Consider the following 27,696-nt stretch of genomic DNA (forward strand, 5'->3'; position numbering starts at 1 on the left):
ACCACATTGTAAGTCATAATAATAACAATAATAATTTTATATAATGCCTACATTTTCTGTAGCACTTAACAATTCTGGGGATGGAAAACATTGTTTTATATAAATACAGTGCAGGGATGGACAATTCTAACAAAAAGATTCTTTTGTAAACTCAATTTCTAACATCATAAAAAGGTCCAGGCATGGCATGGTTTGACTAGTCCATGAGGTAGCCAGGGGCCCTCTGGTTGATCCTGCTATTGACATAATATAACCAGCAACTAGTTTTGGATCTAATTAAAAATGATGTACCAAAATGTATTCATATATGCATCAAGGTAGGGTTGACCCAAGGTACCCTAGTCTGAAGCTTGTCATAGATGAAGTCAATTTAAGCGGGATAAGCCAAACATATAATATATATGAAGATCTCTTGATTCTCCCCAAAGGCAAATCGGTTGGACATGCTGAATTTCAAAAGGCACCATTATTTAGTATTGGGGATGAAAGGTTGTCTAGCAGATGTCTAAAATGTATGGGCTTCTTAACACGGCTCCTGAAAGTAATCCTCATTGGAATCACTGATTAAATATGGTACCTAGGTATGTAGTATAATTAGAATCTAATAGATTATGGCGCTTCCATAGACATACAGAACAGATCATCGTGATGGCAGTAGCAGGCTCCAGGGACAAAATAACAGCTTTTTTTCTATGAAAATGTGCTGCCATTTGTAACTGTAATAAAGTTTTCAGTATACACACAGAGATTTCTGGGTAACATGAGTGGGAAGCATGCCTGTGAAATGAGTCTATGTGGAGGCAGGTAAACTTGGTCCCAGGATGATAAGAATCATGCCCGCCTTTGAAGAGGAGGATTTTTATGTTTTGTATGCATTTCTCTAAACCACAAACACGGAATAAATCTCCACACTAGTGAAACATAAAAGTTTGACCTCTACAACCAAGCACAATTCTCCTTTTCTTAAAGAGAGATATCACTTATCAGTGCCTGAGGGAAGTAAGTGGGGACTGAGCGCTCCATTAATCCCCCTACTCACTCTCAATTAACTCCCCCCATACAATGAGCTAAGCAAATAGCTCACCCTTCACTTCCTGGCACAATCCATCGATTAATCTCTTTAGTTCCGCTGGACAGCAGAACTGATGTGACCCTTTAATAGCAATGTAGAATAAGAATTACAATTTGTTCACTGGTACGGGTGAGGTCATTCAGAATTTCAAGTTTGGAAGGGGATAAATGTGTGAAATGTCTGATATTATTTTACTACTATTAGCAGATGTGACTTATTTTGGACTGTTAAGCACTGTGTACTGGCACTAAGGCTACATTTTATAAAGGTTTTAAAGTTTCCAAATGATAGGACACATCTATAGCCTTTGTCTCTGCTTCACTGTCACTGTTCAGGACTTTTTAGGACTACTTTAAAATGCACCTTTTATGATCTTAGTTCTCATTACTTAGTAAAACCTTAATTTAACATACATTTAAATCCATATTCACTGGAATACATAAGTAAATATATCAAAGATCAAAGTGCCAGTTTTACCACCCAGGATAGAATGTTTGTTTCCCCTTTCCCGTTTGCATAACTGAGTTGTGTAAATCCAAGTTAACATCTGTGTGGGACGCTCCATTTAGGACCATTGTCGCAGATTCCATTCAGCAGGTGCAAATAGACCCAACTCCTCCACTGTACACCAGACACCAACAGAGCCTGAGAGACCCCAATTACAGTGGTACCTCAGTTTAAGAGTAACTTGGATTGAGAGCGTTTTGCAAGAAGAGCTCACAGTTTTTCAAAATTGTAACTTGGTTTAAGAGCATTGCTTTGGTTTAAGAGCTCCCTTTGGTCTACATAGCAGGGTCTACTGCTCTGTACTCTGGCCCAGGAAGTCTCCCTCACCTTCCAAATCATAGCAGATCCACTTCAGGCTGGGGCTTGCATCAGAGGACATGACTGTGGGGGTAATCTCTTCATAACTGTAACCCCTCTCTCCCGTTTAGAGAGTGCTGCTATACTGTGCCCACATATGCCCTGCATATTCCTAACGCTCCCTGCAGTCTCTTTCAGCCCTTGTGTTTCCCATTCCCTCCATTCTTGCTCTAATTTAAGTGCCTGCACTTACACTCAGCCATTTACACTGCTGTATAGAACAGTTTCTGTCACTGTCCTCCTGCACAGATCTGTGATTCTCACTTCCTGATTGGTCTATGCTGAACACACACCCCTTCCCCATTGCTGTCATGTGACCACACAGACCTCTGACAGCAGCCCTGCTTATAAGCACAGTTCCAGGACGAATTATGCTCATAATCCAAGGCACCACTGTACTTCAATATTGTCAATCGAGTTTCTGGCTGGTGTCCGTCATTTCAATCATGCTACATTTTGTTTGTCCTGTTTATTCACCACACAAAAACCTCCAATGTGGATGTGAGACTAGATTAAAAGAGGGAGATGGTTGCCTGATGATGTAAAGGCCCTATTGTACCACGCGATTATTGGCCGTATTTTGCGATTATCAGCTATTAAGTCCGATAATCGCTTGGTCTAATAGCTAGTGTTAAATGACAACAATCAGCAAGATGTTGGCTGATCCTTGTCTTTCAACATGTCGAAAAAAATCTTCAACGATAACGACGGCCTGCTGGACGTCGCTCCATGTAGTAGGAGTGGTTGCAGCAGACTGCCACTATCTCCTATGGGCTCCCCAGACAATCTAAAGCCCCTCCCGCAGCTCTCCGCTTTACCCACCCGCTGTTGGTGTATTTAATAGCGGCAGCAAGCGGGGAACGAGGAGCAAGAGAATGCTCACTTCCTCCTCCTGATCGGCCTGTGTAATAGAGCCTTAAGTAAAACACAGGACGGACGATTCAATGGTCATTTATATGGCCCTGGCTGCTGAATCACTGGTCTATGTAAAAGGCTCATTTAATAAGCACTGATCTACTGGATTGTTGCTAGTATCAGACAAGAATGTGCAAGTCTAAAAAAGACCCTAACAGGATCCACTCTAGCCTCATTGCGCTCGTCTGCCTTGCCCTTCCACTATTGTAGAGGTGACTGGGTCACTATGGCTGCTCAGCTAATTATAGTAGTGCTTAAAGAGACACACTTACATACTCTGCTATGAGCTCAGAGGTCTACAATGTATGTTTCTATGGGGGAGAAGAATGCACATCCTCTTCAGGAAGAGTGGAACTTTTGTTCTGATCTAGTCCTTTTCAACTCTGACATAGTTTTACTGTATGTTGCCACTTGTTTCTTAGGAGTCAAACCTAAGTGCTGCTACTTGACTAGTCTACAACCTAGACTCTACGCAATCCCTGTCTAAAATTGACAAAGCTGGACTATATACTGTATACGGTAGTATGCAGTAGCATGGAGCTTGTAATTCTGTAGTTACAGATAAAGCCCTGGACCACTTGCAAAAATATATACTGCCATACATTTCTAACAAATTTGAATATCTAATGCACACTTCACATTTACCCCTGACATCCTTAGAATTCACTATATTCATATTAATACTATTATATAAAATTTCTAATACTATCATATAAAATTTCTAAAATATGTGACTACATTTCAGGCAATCTTTCCAAATCAATTTATGGATTTATGGATTTATGGATTTATCTGACTATCTCGCTCTGAGCTTCTTAAACCACATATAGGGGCGACCATTCATAACAGGGAGACACCAGCCAACCATATATGTGTGTAGCGACCTCCAAAATTATTACTGACAGATAATAAAGGGGATGGATTCGGCTTCTTATGTGACAAATTTGAAGTCCACTGGCTCTCTTTTGGCTGTGACCTCATTCTTGGTTTATTTATCATTTCCATCCCTGTTTTTGTGTTCGGCAGCTTGTCTCCATTCAAGTGTCTTTGCCATCAGAGAGGAAACCTGACAATCCCAGTGTTTATAGATGAAAATAAACTTTGCTTTGCTCCTTGCATTCCCTTGGGTTCCTCTTCAAACCAGAATATTTTGCATTGTTTGCAGGGTTTATTGGTGTTGTCCCTGATATCATACAGGCCTGGAAAAAAAAAAGTACCAGATGCACCGATTCTGCATTATTCACGTTTAACAGTTTCAGTATTGTTTTTTTTCATAAAACAACCACATTGTAAGTCATAATAATAACAATAATAATTTTATATAATGCCTACATTTTCTGTAGCACTTAACAATTCTGGGGATGGAAAACATTGTTTTATATAAATACAGTGCAGGGATGGACAATTCTAACAAAAAGATTCTTTTGTAAACTCAATTTCTAACATCATAAAAAGGTCCAGGCATGGCATGGTTTGACTAGTCCATGAGGTAGCCAGGGGCCCTCTGGTTGATCCTGCTATTGACATAATATAACCAGCAACTAGTTTTGGATCTAATTAAAAATGATGTACCAAAATGTATTCATATATGCATCAAGGTAGGGTTGACCCAAGGTACCCTAGTCTGAAGCTTGTCATAGATGAAGTCAATTTAAGCGGGATAAGCCAAACATATAATATATATGAAGATCTCTTGATTCTCCCCAAAGGCAAATCGGTTGGACATGCTGAATTTCAAAAGGCACCATTATTTAGTATTGGGGATGAAAGGTTGTCTAGCAGATGTCTAAAATGTATGGGCTTCTTAACACGGCTCCTGAAAGTAATCCTCATTGGAATCACTGATTAAATATGGTACCTAGGTATGTAGTATAATTAGAATCTAATAGATTATGGCGCTTCCATAGACATACAGAACAGATCATCGTGATGGCAGTAGCAGGCTCCAGGGACAAAATAACAGCTTTTTTTCTATGAAAATGTGCTGCCATTTGTAACTGTAATAAAGTTTTCAGTATACACACAGAGATTTCTGGGTAACATGAGTGGGAAGCATGCCTGTGAAATGAGTCTATGTGGAGGCAGGTAAACTTGGTCCCAGGATGATAAGAATCATGCCCGCCTTTGAAGAGGAGGATTTTTATGTTTTGTATGCATTTCTCTAAACCACAAACACGGAATAAATCTCCACACTAGTGAAACATAAAAGTTTGACCTCTACAACCAAGCACAATTCTCCTTTTCTTAAAGAGAGATATCACTTATCAGTGCCTGAGGGAAGTAAGTGGGGACTGAGCGCTCCATTAATCCCCCTACTCACTCTCAATTAACTCCCCCCATACAATGAGCTAAGCAAATAGCTCACCCTTCACTTCCTGGCACAATCCATCGATTAATCTCTTTAGTTCCGCTGGACAGCAGAACTGATGTGACCCTTTAATAGCAATGTAGAATAAGAATTACAATTTGTTCACTGGTACGGGTGAGGTCATTCAGAATTTCAAGTTTGGAAGGGGATAAATGTGTGAAATGTCTGATATTATTTTACTACTATTAGCAGATGTGACTTATTTTGGACTGTTAAGCACTGTGTACTGGCACTAAGGCTACATTTTATAAAGGTTTTAAAGTTTCCAAATGATAGGACACATCTATAGCCTTTGTCTCTGCTTCACTGTCACTGTTCAGGACTTTTTAGGACTACTTTAAAATGCACCTTTTATGATCTTAGTTCTCATTACTTAGTAAAACCTTAATTTAACATACATTTAAATCCATATTCACTGGAATACATAAGTAAATATATCAAAGATCAAAGTGCCAGTTTTACCACCCAGGATAGAATGTTTGTTTCCCCTTTCCCGTTTGCATAACTGAGTTGTGTAAATCCAAGTTAACATCTGTGTGGGACGCTCCATTTAGGACCATTGTCGCAGATTCCATTCAGCAGGTGCAAATAGACCCAACTCCTCCACTGTACACCAGACACCAACAGAGCCTGAGAGACCCCAATTACAGTGGTACCTCAGTTTAAGAGTAACTTGGATTGAGAGCGTTTTGCAAGAAGAGCTCACAGTTTTTCAAAATTGTAACTTGGTTTAAGAGCATTGCTTTGGTTTAAGAGCTCCCTTTGGTCTACATAGCAGGGTCTACTGCTCTGTACTCTGGCCCAGGAAGTCTCCCTCACCTTCCAAATCATAGCAGATCCACTTCAGGCTGGGGCTTGCATCAGAGGACATGACTGTGGGGGTAATCTCTTCATAACTGTAACCCCTCTCTCCCGTTTAGAGAGTGCTGCTATACTGTGCCCACATATGCCCTGCATATTCCTAACGCTCCCTGCAGTCTCTTTCAGCCCTTGTGTTTCCCATTCCCTCCATTCTTGCTCTAATTTAAGTGCCTGCACTTACACTCAGCCATTTACACTGCTGTATAGAACAGTTTCTGTCACTGTCCTCCTGCACAGATCTGTGATTCTCACTTCCTGATTGGTCTATGCTGAACACACACCCCTTCCCCATTGCTGTCATGTGACCACACAGACCTCTGACAGCAGCCCTGCTTATAAGCACAGTTCCAGGACGAATTATGCTCATAATCCAAGGCACCACTGTACTTCAATATTGTCAATCGAGTTTCTGGCTGGTGTCCGTCATTTCAATCATGCTACATTTTGTTTGTCCTGTTTATTCACCACACAAAAACCTCCAATGTGGATGTGAGACTAGATTAAAAGAGGGAGATGGTTGCCTGATGATGTAAAGGCCCTATTGTACCACGCGATTATTGGCCGTATTTTGCGATTATCAGCTATTAAGTCCGATAATCGCTTGGTCTAATAGCTAGTGTTAAATGACAACAATCAGCAAGATGTTGGCTGATCCTTGTCTTTCAACATGTCGAAAAAAATCTTCAACGATAACGACGGCCTGCTGGACGTCGCTCCATGTAGTAGGAGTGGTTGCAGCAGACTGCCACTATCTCCTATGGGCTCCCCAGACAATCTAAAGCCCCTCCCGCAGCTCTCCGCTTTACCCACCCGCTGTTGGTGTATTTAATAGCGGCAGCAAGCGGGGAACGAGGAGCAAGAGAATGCTCACTTCCTCCTCCTGATCGGCCTGTGTAATAGAGCCTTAAGTAAAACACAGGACGGACGATTCAATGGTCATTTATATGGCCCTGGCTGCTGAATCACTGGTCTATGTAAAAGGCTCATTTAATAAGCACTGATCTACTGGATTGTTGCTAGTATCAGACAAGAATGTGCAAGTCTAAAAAAGACCCTAACAGGATCCACTCTAGCCTCATTGCGCTCGTCTGCCTTGCCCTTCCACTATTGTAGAGGTGACTGGGTCACTATGGCTGCTCAGCTAATTATAGTAGTGCTTAAAGAGACACACTTACATACTCTGCTATGAGCTCAGAGGTCTACAATGTATGTTTCTATGGGGGAGAAGAATGCACATCCTCTTCAGGAAGAGTGGAACTTTTGTTCTGATCTAGTCCTTTTCAACTCTGACATAGTTTTACTGTATGTTGCCACTTGTTTCTTAGGAGTCAAACCTAAGTGCTGCTACTTGACTAGTCTACAACCTAGACTCTACGCAATCCCTGTCTAAAATTGACAAAGCTGGACTATATACTGTATACGGTAGTATGCAGTAGCATGGAGCTTGTAATTCTGTAGTTACAGATAAAGCCCTGGACCACTTGCAAAAATATATACTGCCATACATTTCTAACAAATTTGAATATCTAATGCACACTTCACATTTACCCCTGACATCCTTAGAATTCACTATATTCATATTAATACTATTATATAAAATTTCTAATACTATCATATAAAATTTCTAAAATATGTGACTACATTTCAGGCAATCTTTCCAAATCAAAGTCTTCTCCCTTCATAAAATGATTGGAAAATCCTATCATCATTTTAATAAACTTCAGTCAGTTAAACTAGAAATAAACTGGCCACGGATGTAATTTGACCTTTTCAAGGCTTTGAACACATAAAAAAAAAAAACATTTTAAGATATTTGGGAGAAAAGTCATCAAAATCCCTTTCCATGGTGTGCAACATTAGTCTCATCCTTCATAAGTCAGTGACAGCGGCATTCAGGCTGGTTACCGCCATTGGCCGGAGCAGCACCTTTTCAACACCAGTTTCTGCAGCTACAACAGTTAACGTGATCAGGAAGGACTGGGGGCTCTGTGGTGGCCCTTTATTCAGGAAAGGGGACACCCTGTATCTAAAAATAAGATGATACAAATATACACCGGATTTCCTCCTTGACAAAGGAAAACTATTGTGCAAACAAGATTGTTTGTAACAATCTGTCGCATTCAGCTAGAAACAAGAAACTACTTATACATATGCTATATGTTTCTGCAGAAAATGTGGCATTACGCATATATATATATAGATTAGACTTTTCTGATATTTTTCCATATACTCTGATTATGGTTCTGTCCATGCTAGCACCATGGTTCACAATATGGTGACATACTGTATCATCGACGTGACACCATGTATAGCCTGGTATAGGGGAATAAATAGGGCTGTACAATGCTCAGATAAATTTATACAAAAATCTGCGCCTTTTACATGGCATATGGCCCAGCTGCCTGATGGGGGGGGTGCAGAAATCATGGCAGAGCAGGTGTAGATTTTTGCATCCGCCGTGCAACAGGTGCAGGCCCCGCTAAATTTACTAAGAGGTGTAGACCTCTTAAGCCCCTATTACATGGGGCAATCAGCGGGAGCAAGCGATCACCAACCTGTCAGGTCAGCAGTGCTCTTCACTCCCCTCTCACTGCCAGCGCTATTAGGCCCAGTTCACACTGAGCAAAAACAACGGAATTTTGTGGCGGACTTCTCCACCGCAGAATCCCGCCGTGCTCATTGTGCTGCAGTGTCTGAATGGGAGGACTTGCATGCCTTTGCTCCCGCTGCTCTCTGCTCAAAGAATGGACATGGGAGGAAGTAGGAAGAGCACACCCTCCCATTCAAACACTACGGAAAAATTAGCACGGCGGGATTCTGCTGTTTGCTCAGTGTAAAGTGGGCCAAACACACGCCGACAGCGAGTGGGTAAGTGCGGGGGGGAGGGGATGGTGGGAGCTGCGGGAGGGGCTCCCCGGACGATCTAGAGTGATGGCAGCAGATAGCAGGTCATTGCCATCATTGACATTTGTCTTTCAACATGTTAAAAAACAACGAAAGACAACAATCAGTCAACATGCATGTCGGCTGATTGTTGCCTTTTATTACACGAAGCAATTATCAGCTGTAATGGCCGGTAATCATCCAAATACAGCTAATAATCAATTTGTGTAATAGGGGCAGGGATTTTTTGGGGGACAAAAATATACACTACAAAATGTTAACACTTGAAGGTAGGTCAGCAGTGCAGGAGAACCTGAACCCTTTGTACTAGATGTTATAAACCTGGGAAGTAGATAATCAGTGGACATGTATTTTATGCTGGTTGTTAGTGTTTAGTCAGGGTAGTATGTTCTGCTCTATAGCACTGCAGAAAATAGACCTGTGAGCTGTTTTATCTTATACACATGGGCCTGGATATCTCTGCCTATTAATCTGCTCCTTTGCAAACAAAAGACTTCAAAGAAGGCCTGTTTTCCCTGCAGGGTAATCCGATCTTGCAGTAAAGCAAGTGAGCTCCATTCCAGCAGGAAATATTTAATCCTTCCAGTGACTGCTGTGGCCCCATGCTGCTGCCTTAACTGCCCTTTGCTGCTGTGCACTTCCATCCCCTCTGACACATTGTGTCATTTTGTACTTTTTATTTGCAGCATGGGTGATGATTGGAAAATCAAAGTAATCTCTTTTGCATATGGTGGTGGTTCACACACCCTTTCCTTTGAATATGAAATGTAAACTCAGTTAATGTATATCTGCTTGGCAGCCAGCAGTGAAGGTGTCAGGTAACACAACGTAATAAACTTTTACTACAGCAATAAACCAATTTATTGTGCCCTTAATTTGGGATATTTGTGTTTTGTCTGTGGTTCTATGGTGGCAACACTTAGAGGACATTTGCTGGTTTTCTCGTCACCTAATCTATGCAACTTGCAATAGAAAAAGATGGTGAAAAGGCAAGGCACAAGAAATGTAGACTGGAGAATAAAATAGATTCGATTTTTTTTTAAATATGGCGATGGATTGGTTAATTGACCAGTTATAGTATATACTTTCTAAAAGATATCTTTAAGTGTTCTCTGTAGGGAGAGATAGGCCTTTATTGTTAAAAGATGATAACCTGTGTGTCTGTGTATGCCCAAGTATGTCAGATCATACAGTAACATAACAATACACCTGACGTGCCAGTAATTGGGTGGCTATGGGTTCATGTAATGTATGCACCATTGTTTCTTGGTATATATATTAAAGGGGTAGTGCGGCGGTAAACAATTATTCACAGAATAACACACATTACAAAGTTATACAACTTTGTAATGTATGTTATGTCCGTGAATGGCCCCCTTCCCCGTGTCCCACCACCCTCACCCATGTACCCGGAAGTGTGGTGCGCTATACATACCTGTCACGTGCCGATTCGTCTCTGATTTCAGTCTGCGATGTCGTCTTCGGACGGCCCGGCCGAATCCCTCTGAGCGTCCTGAGCGTCCAGATGCTCAGCCGCAATTGGCTGAGCACAGTTATGCTCAGCCAATCGCGGCTGAGCAGCTGATGACGCGGCAGAGGGCGGCCGGCACTCAGGATTCGGCCGAAGACGACATCGCTGACTGAAGATCGGAGACGAGTCGGCACGTGACAGGTGAGTATAGCGCACCACACTTCCGGGTACACGGGTGGGGGTGGTGGGACATGGGGAAGGGGGCCATTCACAGACATAACATACATTACAAAGTTGTATAACTTTGTAATGTGTGTTATTCTGGGAATAATTGTTTACCGCCGCACTACCCCTTTAAATAAAAAGAGTGTGGCTACTTACACACAGGATGTGTCTGGTATTGCAGGTTCCAGTGAATAATTTGTAATGTCACAGATAAGCCCTGGACATCAACAGTGCCGTTTGTGAACAAAAAAACAAAACAAAACATATATATATATATATATATATTTTTTTTTTTTTTTTTTTTTTTTTGCTTCAACAAATCTATGCTGCTCAGTTCAGTTTTTGGTTCTTCCATAAACTCTCTCATAAACTGCACATGCAAAGTGTGAAAATGCATCATATAAAAGGGAGAAGGTGGAACTGTTTTCTACTATCTCTGAGGACATGTAAAATTCAATTTCTTTTCCAGAGGATAATGTACTCTGTGGACACATGACTAGATGGGACTTATTATTGTTCATAGGCAGCTGATTTCATGACTATGTGGATATTTACAGCAGATCAGTCTCCGATCTGGCTAGTGGACAAAGAACCTGAAGGGGTATGGCCATCTTACTAAAGGTTCTATTACACCAAACGATTACTGACCGTATTTGTCCGATTATTGGCCGTTACAGCCAATAATCATTCGGTGAAATAGTTCCTGTTAAAAGGTAGAGATCAGCCGACATGCAAAAAAAGGTCTGCTGGCCGTTGCCCTGTGTAATAGCAGATCTGACCCGCTCGCTGTCTGTGGGTGTAATAGCGACGGCAACTAGCAGGGAACGAGGAACAAGCAAGTGCTGATCTGACAGGTCGGCACTCGCTTGCTCCTCACCATCGGCCCATCTAATAGGGCCTTAAAGGGGTACTCCAGCGGAGGGGCTGTGACAGTGACAGTGACAGAGGCGGGATCTGAGCGGACTTGAAATGGATCCCGCCTCCGTCACTGACTGGCTGAGCGGACCTGAGCGTCAGACACCAGGAAGCGGCCGGGGACCAGAGCGCCGCGATGCGGGACCCGCCGCTGGAATCGGGGAGATGGGCAGACGTCGTTTCCCTCAGCCACCTCCTCCCCAGTCCCAGCAAAAAATGCCCCCCCCCCCCCCGCTGGAGTACCCCTTTAACATAGGTAAACTTGTAGGGGATGTCAAGTTGAATATTTTTGCAAATATATTCATTTAGCTCTTTTCCTTACCTTTTCGACTTGTCGTTGGTTGCCAACTACTCGAATATGTGTGTGTACAGTGTATATATATATATATATATATATATATGTGTCTACCAGCCCAATTGCTGCTTTTAGAGCAGAGTGGACAACAAGCAGTCATCAGTTGGAGGAAAAGAACAGCATACAAGGATAAAGAAGCAAGTTTGCTACATGAATGTATTTGTGAAAATATTTGGCTTTCTATGCCCTGCAAGTTTAACTATGTTAGGGTAAGTTCACACATTTGCATTGAATTTCAATCAGAGTCCATGCTGCAAACCCTGCTTGAAGTTTTGCCTGTCCCATTGATTGAATAGGATGTCCTACCCACACTCCGCCATCTGCCCAAAGAATTGACATGTCAATTCTTTGGGCGGACGGGGGAGTGTGCGTGAGACATCCTATTCAATCAAAGGGACATGCGGAACTTCAAGCGGGGTCTGCGATGTGGACTCTGCTTGAAATTCAGTGCAAATTATGTAGTGTGAGGGGGCCTTTAGGAACCTCCAAGATTGGCGCTCTATAGCAGTGCTTTTACAGGGCACAACTAATAGAGTGGCCGGGCTGCATGAACGATCACTGTATTATCATAAACGTGTCAAACTCAGGCCCTCCAGCTGTTTTAAAACTACAATTCCCATCATGACTGGACAGCCAAAGCAACAGCTGGAGGGAGGGAGTTTGACATCCTTGATCATAAACAATGATTTTTAGGGCTGCCTAAAAAGATGTGATCAGCAAGCAAATGAGCATTTTCCTGTTGCTTGGCTGATTGCTGACATTTTTACAGAGGCCAATTATCAGCCGTATGAGCATTTCTGGCATTGACAATAATCAGCCCGTGTAAAAGGGCCCTGAGTTGAGATGGGAATCCCCTTTTAGGGATATATTTTGTCTAAATTTTTTTACTGATTAGGGCCAGATCCTAAATATATTTCTTATTTCTAATCTGTTTCCTTATTACTGTAATTCTGCCTGTGATAAGGAGGACACTGCTGGAAAATGATCTCTGCAGAACAGGCAGTGTTAGCTTATTATTAGGCTTAGTGGCCAGAGTGAAAAATATTAGCATTTCTTTAAATGAAAACTATTAAAAATGTGATTCCAGACAGCCAAACAATGTGATGTATAGACCATATTTTCCATGAAGAGAATTAGCTTCGACTGGTGTATCTCACGCTGGTCTACGTAAACTCCCGCTGTTGGTAATTTTTAGATTTATTAAGAGACGTTAGCCCATAACAAATATGGTGATGTAGCTTTGGTAAATGTGGCAGGACGCAGTGAAAATGCCTATTTTACACAATGCTCTGTGCATAGACTAAAAGAGTCAAAAAGTCACAACTTTTGTGTAACGTTTGTCTATAAATGCTGCACAATATGTATATCTATAATGGATTATCATGTGATCTATTTTACTCTACAATGACCAAATTGATAATTTAAAGGTCTATAAAACTAACTGCACCCAATTAGGGATGGTCCGAACCTGGTTCCGACGGGATTCGTACGAACCCGAACCCTTCGCAATGATTACTGCTGTCTGCCCGCTCCGTGCAGCGGGCGGATCCAGCGGGAGGAACGCCTGGAAAACTGGGATACAGCCATAGCCATAGGCTGTATCCCAGTTTTCCAGGCGGTCCTCCGGCTGTATCCGCCCGCTGCACGGAGTGGGCAGACAGCGGGAATCTGATGCCGAGCGTTCTGGTTCAGCCGAACCCGAACCTCAGCGGGTTCGGACCATCCCTACACCCAATAATCAGCTTGGTTTTAAGTGTAAAAAAAATCCAGGATTTCTGACCATGTGTTTGGCAGATCATGACAGGCTGGCAGCCCTAACCAGCTAGGTTTCTCTTGCAACCACTTTTCCTGTTTTAGTAGGAGGAAACCTTTTCATTGATAAATCTGACTATCTTTCAGGCCAAGTCTAGAGTAAATTTTGGTGACTCCCCTCAGTGAAAATTGCTGAGTTTGACTATAGTCACTGTTTCACTTGGCTGGAGTGAGCTGGAAGGAAACAGAAGGGCTGCATAGATAGATATACATTAGCTGCTGATGTGTTTACAGCAGGAGGTGGCAGGAAGGGCAGTGGTTGTAAGGTGGGGGTGAGATGTTCAATTTACATCCAGCACGGTAGCAAATGTGGAAAGTGACCCAGATAGGGTCACCCATGGTTATTTAACACTCTGTTAAATTAGCAAATGGAATGTTACAAGCAATTAGCATGTCTGACAAATATCACCAGGATGATGTATGTGTTTGCCCATTGTTTTAAAGGAATCTAATAAATATTACAATACACATTTTTAACTAATGCAATGAAAACATAGTTGCAGCAAGGAAAAGAATCTGTCTTTGTTTACTTACACATTTATGTGGTTAAAACACTTGTGTAGCCAACAGCAATAGAATTGAGTTTTTGAAGCTAAAATTTATCGTATCTACTTTTTCTGGGCAGTGCATTGTAATCTAGTGTTCTCCTAAAGCTGCCATTTCAGGCTGGGGCTAAGGAGGTAAATCCATCCCTAATTAGGATATTCCATACATGTTGAATCTTTCCTCCTCCTAGACACTATACATTTATTCCATACATGTCCTTACCTTTTCTGTCTCCTTCCCACAGTTCTGAGCCTGCTGATTTGTGCTGAAGACACAGAAAACAGTATGTTTAATGTGTCTTCCCCTCATCCCCCTCCCTTCCGAGACAGCTCATGTAAACAGTGTCCCTCGATGTCTGTATCTGCACCATTTCTGCTCCCTGGGAGGCCAAGAGAGTAATCAGTAAGGTTCCAAGAAACTTGACCTTAAGGCCCTATTACACAAAGCGATTATTGTCCGTGTTTGGCCAATATCGGCCGTTACAGCCGATAATTGTTTTGTGTAATGGATGACAATAGAAGACAACAATCAGCCAACATGTCGATGCCGATGTTGGCTGATCATTGTTTTTTAACATGTTGAAACATCAAAGATCTAGATAGCAGCGATATGCTGCCGTCGCTCCATGCAATAATAGCATCGGCAGCAGACCACTGCATATCTTCTGTGGGCTGCCCAGACGATCCAGTGATCACCGGGCAGCCCCCCCCCCCCCCCACACACACACACACACAGCTCCCCACAGCCCCCTGGCTCTTACCGGCTCGCTGCCAGGGAACAGGGAACGAGGAGCAAGCAAGAGCTGACATGACAGGTCGGTGTTGGCTTGCTCCTCTGAATCGCCCCTTGTAATAGGTGCTTTAGAGTAAAGGGAATGTACCATCAGAAAATGACTTATTACTTAAATATAGCTTTTATGTTAAATATATTTTTAAAGAATATTTTCTAAAGAATTTTTCCAGATTTTTCTATGTATATAATAAAACAATCCTGATATTTTGCAGTTTTTATTTTAACTAATGGAGCTAAAAATAAGCAGAGACTTTTTGTTGTTTCTGTGGTGAGAAGAGGAGGCTGCTGTAAGGTAATCTGTACAGCATTAGTTACAGCGTCAGGTGATACACAAGCTAGGTTAGAGGAGACAACAGCAGGTCCCTGTGGAATGACCTCTTTAAAAGGCTAGTAATGTTTCACATGCATCTCAAGGGGACAGCCTCTGTTTATTCTCGTCTATGTCCATGAGTCTTGCTGTAAATCATGTCACTAAATGCTGTTAAAAACAGCTCAGGCAAGATGCCAGCCCCCATAACAATGTACAAAAAGTAAAATAGAAAAAAAATTACAGTCAGAAACTAGAAACAGATTAGAATAAAAAAACAACTTTTATTATTAACTCTAATCAGTAAAAAAAAAATTAGGTGACACATTACAGCATTACTGCATTACAGATTGCATAATTGCATGACGGATTACATAATTAGTAGTGATGAGCGAATATTGTTCGATCAAATAGATATTCGATCGAATAGTGAGATATTCGAATATTCGATATTCGTCCCATTCGATAAATATTCGATAAGCGTTCAAATCCCCCAGCTTCCGCTTTTACCCTCCAAATGGTCAAATAGATGTTTTTCACTAATCGAATACTTGTTCCCATAGACTTTAAGGGGATCGAATATCTCACTATTCGCTCATCACTAATAATTAGCAATCCAGGAACACTGTTTACATGAACCGCCTTGGAAGGGAGAGTGAAAGATAGAAAGACAAAGAGAACCGCTCTTATACAGTTTTCTGTGTCTCAGAAATCTCAGAACTAGGGGAAAGGAGACATAAGGTAAGTCCATGTATGGAATTATTTTGTTAGTCTCTAGGAGGGGGATAATTCAGCATGTATTTTACCTGAGTAGAATACCTCTTTAAGGGCCCATTCACATGTACAATAGCAGATTTAATGTTGGAGATTTGAAATTGCAGATTATGCTGCAGATATCAATGTAACTAAATAGTTGAACACAGCATTAAATATGCTGCAGGCCCTATACATGTGAATGGACCCTAAGGGTGTTTCACTGGGATCACTTTGTATACAGTTTCCACTACATGGTCTTCTTAATTTGCTCAGTAGATGAAGATTAAACAATATGTAGCCAGTCACAGCACAGCAGTATAGAAGATTTCAGGTCACAGGTCACATTGTTGGAGAATATTAATTTAGAATGATGGGCAGGGCTGCATATCTTGTGGTCAAGTGGAACTGAGTTAAAGTGAAAACTAACAGCAAGTTAGAAGAATCTAACCCGCTGTTACATTTCCATAGGGCAGGAAGAATGTTGGTTTTTTTACCTTTGTCTGCAGCGCCATTTTCCTGCAATCCTATGTCTTATTACTATTTTAATTTTGCGGTTTCAGCACTGGGGCCAGTACAATAGCCCTTGGTGCACTGATCCACCCACACCTCTTCATGAATATTCAGATGGCACTCTGAAGTGACATCATTCCAGCCGTATTAATATTCATAAGGAGGAGTGGGTCGATCAGTGCACCAAGTGCTGTAGTCCCACCCCCAAAACACAGGATTGCAAGAAAACAGTGCTGAAGATAAGAGTAAGGAAACCAACTGCCTGATCCTCTTTTCCGTCAACATTTATCTACAGAGGAGAATTGTGAGGCCACCATGCACATTAGATGATTGTCCTATCGTGCCTAAATTGGTAATTATCTTGTGTGTTGGTCCAGCTTTAATGGTCAAACTTGTGAGGGAGCTGGTGTAAGGATTGTGTATTTGGGTTGTTGTTTTTATGACCTCGAAAATGTAAGAGCCTTACATTCTAATAATATTGTAAGAGCAATAATATTCTCAGCTTACAAGTGTAAAAACCATATTGTAACATTGAAACAAAAACTATTGTGAATACAAATGGAGGAAACTGGACTTTGAAGAAAAACTGTGTAAGGAAGTAATCACGTGGCCTGCACAGCAGGAATACAAGACTGCATACTCACTATATTCACAGAAAGAATGAAGGAATAAAAGAAAGACTGCCTGATACACAATTATGAGAAATCTGGAAGGAAGTGGAAATAGGAGGAATAAAAGAGGGAGTGGTATGGGAAAGAAAAGAGGCGTTCAGCAAATTCCTAGGACTCTCTACAGGTGTCTGCCTCCACTCAATGGCTGATGTGCTTATTGATTTTGAGGCTCTCTTGGTCCTATTTTCTGGTTTCCCAGCATTGTTTCTTTGATCTCATAGATTGTACATGAGGAGAGTCCCTTCTTAATTATCAAGCTCCATCACTGTAAATGGCTGAAGTCTGATAACAAAATAGGTTCTGTGAATGTGGTATTTTCCATCATTTATCAGAGTCAAGCAATTGTTTCCAGTAAATATAGCTTGCTATATGATTTCTATGATACTGACCCTTCTAACCACACAAAGTGATGCTTATTTGTGTGATCTTATCCTAAAATAAGAATCATACATGAAAATGTTGATGTGTCTTTGGAAGGTGAGGTGAAATATACTATCTTAGAATACTATTCCAAGTACAACCAGTACAGTGGGTTGACGGTACACAATTCTTTACAGTGAACCAGTATAGTGGGGACAGTACACAATTCTTTACAGTGAACCAGTACAGTAGAGATGGTACACAATTCTTTACAACATGGAGAGAAAGGAGCTGCTGCACATCACACCTATGGCTGACACTAATGCCACTAGGCTACATTTAAAACCCAACGCCAGGATGTTGGTATATAATTTGATCAAACCATATTGCCCCATGTATGTGACGGTCTCCTGGTTCACATGGGTCCCTACACTAAATCCACACTGTGTCGGTCAGCGACCGCTAACCCGCAAAGTGTGCACAAATAGGGAAGGAATGTGCAGCAGCTCCTTTCTCTCCATGTCATATTTTATTTTTCTCCCTTTTCTGAGCAGTTGGCATTACCCTTCGTAAGACCCACATGACTCAAATTAGCAGGATACTCCTGTGCTCACATGTCAGTACCTCCTATCTTTCCCATTCTATCTGCAGCAATAATGGTGAGTACAAGAGCATATTCACACTTGTATTGTTTGGCAGCAGCTTTCTCTGCTGCTGGTGCCAACTGGGTTTTGGGGGGGCACTTTGGGTTTGGTCCTGTGACATTGGGGTTGCAGGGCCATTCCATGGCCTCCTTTCCCTGTTTGCGCACACTTTGCGGGGTTAGCGGTTGCTGACTGACACAGTGTGGAGTTAGCGTAGGGACCCATGTGAATTAGGAGACCGGCACGTGGTACATGGGGCAATATGGTTTGATCAAATTATATACCAATATCCTGGCTTTGGTTTTTAAACAGAGGTGTAGCGTAGCTAGGCTCTCCTGCACCCGAGAAAAAGATTCAATTTGCCCCCCTCCCCGTGTTCACAGTAATATATAAATTTTTTTTTTATTTTTTTTTTATGAAGTTTAAATGAGGGATTGTTTACATGAGTGATTTGCTCATCTCTACTGGCAGCACTAGTGTGGTGTTCACAATTTGGGATACATAATGTCATATTTACTGTGCACCTGGAATAAAGAATGATTATCAGGCAGCTCTGAACTCAATCAGCATTTCTTAAAGTACTTCCATTTTTCCCATTTAAAATTTGGTCCCTAAGTACCTTAACGGAGGCACCGTTGTCTCCGCTCCCTACTGTCTGTACCTGAGGAGGTGCTGTTGTCTCCGCTCCCTGCTGTCTGTACCTGTGAATTAGGAGGCGAAGCTTCCTGATCTTTCTCCAGTGTGACACCCAGTGTAATGTGATTCTATGATGCCGTCTTCTAATGCACAGGTACGCTCAGCAATAGAGTTGATCCAACCTTGGGAAATACTAAGTTCGATTAAATTCGAACATTCACGAACCTGCCGCATTTGATTCCCGATGCCCTCCCAGTCCGTGGGGAAGGAGACATCCCGGGGACTGCCTGGAATTCCGGGAATTTTCGAGTTCAATCGAACCTAGGATTTCCCGAGGTTCAATCAACTCTATTTAGCAGCGGAGACAAGAGCAGCAATACCTCCAGTAAGGTATTCTGTCACCAAATTCAAAATAGAAATCATTTAGAAAAATGACTCTTGTATCATAGTCACTGTATATACAGATACAGGGGCTTTATAGATTGGCGTAGGGAACCTTGGCTCTCCAGCTGTTGCAAAACTACAACTCCCATCATACATGGACAGCTAAAACTTTGGCTTTCAAGACATGATGGGAGTTGTACTTCTGCAACAGCTGGAGAGCCAAGGTTCCCTACCCCTGCAGATAGTAGGTAAGGTTTATATAAATATGATATATATTTGGAGAGGGCAGTTATTAAGGGGTTAAGTATAGGATAATGTACAACCAGACCAGACCCCTAGATAGACACTGGACACTTTTTTGTGTGTCTCCCCCCATCCCAGACTGGCGTCACCCTGTACACCCCTGTCCTCCTCCCCACTCCACACTGGGCACCCTTCACCCTCCTCCCCAGACTGGGCACCCTTTACCCCCTTTCCCAAACTGGGCACCCTTCACCCTCCTCCCCAGACTGGGCACTCATCACCCTCCTCCCCAGACTGGGCACCCTTCACCCCCCCCCCCCCCGACTGGGCACCCCTGATTGTCTTCCCCTTTCCACACACCTGTATTTCTTCCTCCTCTATAGTGCAGTGTACATACAGGACCTGCAGTGACATCATATTCACATGTCAAGGTACTTCACCATCTACACAGTAACTTTGCTGTACTGTCTCCTGGCTGCTGTTTAGCCCTGATTTGCACAAAATCTCGGTAAAAACGCAGTGATTTTGCACAAATTATAGCTAAACAGCAGCCAGGAGACAATACAGTATGGGAAATACCTCTTTTGATCAAGTAAAAATCGTCCCCTGCCTCCCCACACTGACAGAAGGCAGGAGGCTTCCAGGCTGCCTCATCCACTGTGATCATTCTCTCTCTGCTCCCTGTGATGGCTGCCCCTCCTGCCCCCCCACCCTCGCTACGCCCCTGTTTTAAATGTAGCCAAGTGGCATTAGTGTCAGCCATAGGTGTGATGTGCAGCAACCCCTTTCTCTCCATGTCATATTATACACAATTCTTTACAGTAAACCAGTACAGTAGAGATGGTACACAATTCTTTACAGTGAACCAGTACAGTGGGGATGGTACACATCTCTTTACAGTGAACCAGTACAGTACATCTCTTTACAGTATATGCTTTACAACTAGTGCTGCTTGTGAAATCCTTGTGGTTGGTTTCAAAATGTCTGTAAAGGGTAAGTGCAGGCACAAATGTGACAGCTTAGAGATTTATCATTGTCACCTTTTGGTGCAGCATGTTCACCACTGGTATTTGTAGTTGATGATAACATTTTAACATAGATACTGCAGAAATAAAACATTGCTAGAGGTAGAAATGTGCAGAGAGTTCCCACTTTGTACCTGGACTGTGTGAGCTGTCTGCCTTCTGCCTTATTTCTCATATTAATACCTTCAACCTTGATGTTCTGCCATTGTAAACACCCGAGATAAAGCTTTTATCCATGCATGCCTTAGTATTTCTTCTCTATTACTCTCATTGTTCACATTCCACCTGCCTCTTCAAACGCCTAAGATAGGTGAAGGCCTTGTGAGTGCTCTTCATATTCCTTTTATACTGTGACACTTAACACTGAAAAAAGAACCTTTCAAAGTTTGTAGAAGGCTGTTTCTAGTAAACCTTAAGATGTCTGCAAGTATATATTGTACAAAGTTTTAACCTTGGAAATACGTATATTTTATATGTTGTATGATATTTCTATTATTACTATTTACTATTTGTATTCTTACTATCTATTTAACAGAAAAGAACCTGATAGTTCTGACATGTTTGTTTTCATCTTCAATAGAATTCTGGAGCAAAATGTCTTGTGTTGTGATATTCCTCTGTTAGTCTTTTTGTTAAAGGGAATGTGTCATCAGAAAATGACTTATTGTTTAAATAATGTTTTTACGTTAAACATATTTTTTAAAGGATTTTTGGTGACATTTTTTAAAATTTTCTATATTCTATCCATATTATAAATTAATCCTGATATCTTGCAGTTTTAATTCTCACCACTGGGGCTAAAACTAAGCTGAGACTTCATGTTCTGTATGTAGTGATAAGAGGAGGCTGCTGTAAAGTGATCTGTATAGCATTACAGCATCATGTGACATAGGTAGTTAGTATTAATAAAAGACAATAGTAACTCCCTGTGGAATGACAGTGCACCAGATGATGTTTTACATTCATCTCAAGGTAACAGACTTTGATTATTGTCTATTGCCTTTGTCATGAGTCTTGCTGTAAAGCGTGTCACTAAATGCTGTTAAAAACAGCCCAGGCAATATGGCAGCCCTCATAACAATGTACAAAAAGTGAAATAAATAAAAATTAAAGTCAGAAGATAAAAACAGGCTAGAATAAAAGAACAAGTTTTAGTATGTGATTCTAATCAGTAAAAGAAAATTTTGGTGACATATTCTCTTTAAGGGGGTCTGTCTCATCCTATTGACAAAGAGAATAACAACTTATACATTTCCATAGGGAATTACTTTTTCCAAGTAAGGCTATGCTCACACACAGTGTTTTTGTCAATTTTGTCGATCATAAGATGTCCCAAAAACTGATGTTTTACAGCTCACAAATATGACCATCGTTTTAATATTGAGATCCAGAAAAAAAACACCTGGTAATTTCTGGTATAATATATTAGGAAAACACATTTTTGACAAACTTATTTGCACCTCTACCATTAATTCCAATGAGAGATGCACCTTAAAACATGCATTTTTAAAAAGATATTTTGCTTTTTAGAACTGCTCCCAACTGCTATGTTATTGCTGTAACAATTGCTATGCCATGCCATGGAAAAGAAAATTGCCGGAGGCCTCAACTTACTTGGTTATTGTACTTTTGTGTTTTCCTTGGTATATCTTACTTCATGTTATGGGATTAATAATTTATCTGCAATTTCTAATATAGTGATCTGTATGTGTATATTTTTATCTCAGTTCTTGACCAGCTGTTGCCAGAATTGAACGTACTACTGAAGCTTCTAGACCATGAATTCCTGAGCGCCACCACAAGAGAGAAACAAAGTGCAGTATGTAATATCCTGCGCCAGCTGCAGCCACCTCCTGGTAGGAACCATTTGCTACTGATGTGACTAATGTTCTGTTATCTTCCTATTTGCAAACTGTACTTGATAGTTATACAATTGACTAATATTATAAAATAATATTCAGGATCCTGTTTGTCATGTCTAATATTCGTCACTTAATCAATATCATATCAAGACAACACAGACATATACTATGGTATCCAGTGAAGCTACAAGTATCCTCTGCCATTCCTATGGGTAAATTGTACTCCCACAAGGGGCCCCCTATAGACACCAATCTGTTATCAAAAAAGATATTTTGATATTTACCACCAGCAAAATATATTTAGCCAACTTTTACCTTACAGAGGACCTGTCACCACTCCTAGCCTGTCCATTTTAGCAAATACACGCAATGCCCATAAAATAACAATTCTGAATAACCTTTTTTTATAGCCATGTCGTGCTGTTTCACTGTTGTCCCTAGTGAAAGTATAAGACTCAGTAACTAAGAGGGTGTTACTAACCATGAGGGTGTCACTACACTGTGTAACACTATCCAATCAGAAATCCAGCAAAGAAAAAAGGTGCTGTGGCACTCACTAAATTGATGCAACAAGTGTTTATTCTATTAGCGTAGTCATGGATACAAACATTCAGCAACTTTTTTCTTTGCTGGAAGTCATGAGGAAATATTTGTGAGTGCAAAGCACCACCAGAGATGCCCAGACAATATACAGCTTGAGGCCGGGTTCACACTATGTATGACACCAGCCATTCTGTGACACAGCCGGCCAGGATTCCATAGTAATTAATGTCATAGGTATCCAATCAGAGCTGACAGTGCCAGAGTGTGTAGCAACACGCCTCCGATAACAGTTGGTTAATTTAGCCATAGATTTCTAGTAAGAAAAACAGAGCAACGACACAGCACAGAACTATAAGAAAAGTATTCAACAAGCAAAAGTAAGTACAAGTATTTACTGAAACACAGGTCAGGAGTGGTGACAGGCTCTCTTTAAAGCAAATCTGTCTGCAACTTTTTGCAGAAGATATAACTTTCATTTCAATCCGTCGCTCCAGCGCTGAGCTATAAGCTTTAGCAGTTTTATGCAAATTAGGACATAAAGAACATGGATGTTCCCTTCCTCAATGCACATATGATGCAGCTCTGTATAAGCAGTAGTTTCGTCTACCAAGTAGAAGCCTGCAGAGATTTTGGACACAGGGGGGGGGATTGAGATACGCTGTCCCCTGATGGAAATGCATGTAACTTTTCCATTTGTATTTTAGCTCATAGTTTGTATTAATTCCTACATTTCTTCCCTGTCTTTAGGGGATGATATTGAGTACATGAACACAGCAGCATATCACAATGGCACCAGCTTTGTGGAGTCCCTCTTTGAGGAGTTTGGTACGTCATAGTAATAATGTTCGCTATAGCGATCGTTTGAGAACGTTTATCCTTAGCCGTTGATTGGCGAAAAATCGCTTTGTGGAATAGCACCCTAAGTTATAATAAGCACAAGTTTCATCAAGCAGATGATAGACAGGCATGTTACTGGTTTAGGAAGAAAGTAGCTAAATATTCTTTAAGCTTGTACAATCTGATGGGCATAGCATTTTTTTATTTCAATTGTGTTTTAATTGTTTTTAATAAAAGGCAAATAAAAGTGTAAGAGAGTACAAAAAAAATTAAAGGGAACCTGTCAGCACAGACACTGCCAGACTTGCGGCAGCAGCGACTTCTAATCTGAAAGTTTGGGAATCCTTTGTAGCGTACTATGTGTGACGGAAGTGCATTTCCATCATGTCCAGCAGCGCTTGTACCCTTTAAACATGTATACCTGTAAGATGCAAATAAATTAGTGGAAAAGAAACAAAATACAATGTGATTCCAAACATTGATATGTTTGATACATGATATTTTAATAATGTTGATGCCTAAAGAAATGAAAATTTTAGTTCAGGTTGCCCTTCTGGACTGGACTGTGACTGGAGCTTTGCTTAGGGTAAAGAATGATCTTTTAATCTGAAGCAGTTGAGTCAATGAGGTGTGGCCTAAAGTCTCCGACCCCAAGGCCTGTGACATCTCTCCTTTCTTCCCCCTCACCTTCCTTGTCATTAGGAACGCCCCCAGGATTTCTCTTATTTATTGCTTATTAAACAGTGCCATGCCTCATTGACTCGGCTGCTGCAGAGTAAAAGAAAATGTTTTACCCTTACTAAGGCACCGTGAACATTTTAAAAGACACAACTGGGAAGATCTTAGGGTCCTATTCCACGGAGCGAAAATCGGTCTGATTCGGCCGATTATCGCTCCGTGGAATAGAGACAACGATCAGCCGATGATCGTGTCATCGATTAATCATTCATTTAGGTTCAAACCTAAAATCATCGGGCACCGACCACGCATCGCTCCGTGGAATAGTGATGCGTGGCAGGCGACCGAAGATTTCACAAGCACCATGGTTTACCTAAGCATGTTGCAGGTCTTCTCTTGCGCTCCTTCTTCCTCCCAGTCCTGTACACAGCAGCACCTTCGTCGTGGCCTGTCTTAGCTGACATACCGCTCAGCCAATCACTAGCCAGAACCGCTGCAGTCAGTGATTGGCTGAGCAGTCTGTCAGCTCAGACAGGCCACACCGAAGCTACTGCTGCGCGCAGTACCGTGAGGAAGAAGGAGCGCAGGAGACCTGCAACATGTTTATGTGAAGTATGGTGTTCTAACAAGGGCTGCAAGGACATTGGTAACGATGTTCCTGCAGCCTTCGCTAAACGATTATTAGGCCGTGTGATCGGCACAGTAAACGAGCGCCGATCTAGCAGATCGGCACTCGTTTACATTATTGATTGGGCCCCAATCGGCCAGTGGAATAGGACCCTTACTCTCATGCCAGCGGTTTGGGGGTTGGGTTGGTGGATACAGTTTCACTTTAAAGCATAGAACCAACCTAAAAATGTAACCATCAAGCCAAAAACATTTTAACTATCATTAAAAAGTGGCAAGAAACTTTTTCCATACACAGATTTACATCTCTGACTCTATAAACAACTGCATAGATGAATGGGGTGCTATTTTTATGCAGAAACTTTGCAATCCATGCAGAATTATTTTCATGTGAAAATAGTCTGCTTCTAAACTCTTGTAGTATGCATGAAAAAAAATAGTATCCTATTGTTTTCAGTGGGAATCTATGCTGTAGTGCAGGTAACTCAAATATTTCCAACATGGATTTATGTGTGCATGTGCACAAACAAAAAAAAGGAGTGTTCTCAAATCCTCATCCAAGTCCACAGCGCAACTATTCCTTCCCAAGGAAAAGTCTGACATCTGAATGTTGCACTACTACTACTTTTACACTGAAATGTCAACTAAAATGCCTTTCTTACACCCTATTACTGCAGTTTGGCACTGGCGGAGACAATGTATCTGTATACAGAGCCAGTTAGTTGGTTTACAGTCAGACCACCCTAAAACACAAGCATCATTATCGTCATTGTGTGTGAGTCACTCTTGTTAAATCTTCATGACAACCTCGCTACTTTGTCTTTTGCTAAATTTAAGAGATACAGAACACTTGTGTATGGGAAACTCTTCTTTACAACGTGCGTAGTTCCTCATGATTGGACACATATAACTGCATTACTGGAAAGTATGTGTTTTGGATGTTTAGCTCTATAATGGAAATGTTGATGACTTGCGATTCCTTTTAAAGACTGTGACCTGCAAGAATTACGAGACATGCAGGATGATTACAGAGAAATAGAAGGTCAATCCTCTCCACCCCCACCTGCACCCTGTATTCCTCCACCACCATTACCCACTACCCCACCACCAGAAGATTATTACGAAGAAGCAGTGCCACTAGGACCAGGAAAGTCCACAGAGTATATTACCTCTCGCAGTAAGTGCTTTCAATCTTCTCTATGCACATCTACCTGCTATATTTAAGTCTGTTTGATGCCACTAGTTTCATTCAATTTGACCCCTGATCACCCCCCTTATTTTTTCAATTTAAGCTTCTTTAACATGTTGCAAAGTTGCATTTAACATTATAGTTTTTAAAAAAAGCCTACTGCATTGTTATATCAAGCGGGCCTGGTGTCATTGTGTTATTATTCTAGTGATCATATGTGGTTTATCTTCCTGTTTTTTACAGATAGCTCTAGTCCTCCAAATTCCATAGAAGACGGATATTACGAAGAAGCAGATAATAACTATCCCCTGACACAGATCAATGGAGAACAGAAACATTCCTGTAAGCAGTAACTTTGCATTGTGTATTAATTTATACATAAAAAGAGGATAACAAGTAATATTATGGTGTCGTGGGCTCAAACAACCTAACTGTAGGGCTGTTTTTTTAGCCAAAAAACACAAAAAGATGCAAATCTTTCTATTATAATTTTTCTCTGTGCTGGTCTCACTGGGTTTTGCTAAAAAGACTGATCAAAATACTAAATATAATCCCGACCAAAGACTGTGAGGTGAAGCACAAGTTCTCAAAAGCAAGTGATTTATCCCTCAGTTTAGCACAGTGGGCAGTAGCGTATAAATCAATTCTCTTTGCCCCTTTGTTGAACTCTGAAGTGTTTGCACTATTAATATCTGAACTTGTAGAATAGATCTGCCGGCAGCTGAAGAGATCAGATGGGGAAGTTTTCTAGATCCCCAGTTGCATCTATAGAGTTTAGGTTTAATCCAATCAAATTGGGTACAAAGGATACACCAAATGAGTAGTTGCCAAGTGTTCCACTGTCTTCCAAAATGTTTGTATGGAAGTGCAATGAAATAGACAATAATCAAGGTCTGATCAAAACTTTTGACATGTCTGTTCCTTAAATATCAGTACTGTAATTCTGATGGTACATTCACTTTTTACCTATGGATAGAACGGCGCCAGTGCGGGGCAGGCAGTGCCGTGGTCCTTTTTCCTGTTAGAATCAATGGAGTTTTAAAAAAAGACTGCGGCACCGGCTTCCCCGCGCCAGCACAACTCTATCCATATGCAAAACTCAAAGCATATGTACTGATGGTACATTCGCTTTAAATTCAGATAATGTCATCTAGTACAGTGATTTTCAACCTTTTTTGAGCCGCGGCACACTTTTTATACTTAAAAAATCCCGGGGCACACCACCAACCAAAATGGCACAAAATGACACTAAAACAGTACATATTATACATATAGTTAATAATATAGATTCTAAATGTATTTATACTCAGTGTGAAAACTGGGC

At 41.3% G+C, this 27,696-nt stretch overlaps 1 protein-coding gene across 1 annotated transcript in view; it reads left to right on the forward strand.

Annotated features, from left to right (window-relative positions):
* The window catches only part of AFAP1L1 (actin filament associated protein 1 like 1), a 75,390-nt gene that overhangs the window by 20,060 nt on the left and 27,634 nt on the right, over positions 1–27,696 (forward strand). Inside the window, exons 2-5 of the mRNA XM_069955106.1 lie at positions 22,364–22,492; positions 23,789–23,866; positions 26,172–26,360; positions 26,616–26,714. Coding sequence (XP_069811207.1) covers positions 22,364–22,492; positions 23,789–23,866; positions 26,172–26,360; positions 26,616–26,714 — 495 coding nt within the window. The remainder of the gene's footprint in view (positions 1–22,363; positions 22,493–23,788; positions 23,867–26,171; positions 26,361–26,615; positions 26,715–27,696) is intronic.

Source organism: Dendropsophus ebraccatus, chromosome 1 (genome assembly GCF_027789765.1).
Source record: "Dendropsophus ebraccatus isolate aDenEbr1 chromosome 1, aDenEbr1.pat, whole genome shotgun sequence".
NCBI classification, from domain to species: domain Eukaryota; kingdom Metazoa; phylum Chordata; class Amphibia; order Anura; family Hylidae; genus Dendropsophus; species Dendropsophus ebraccatus.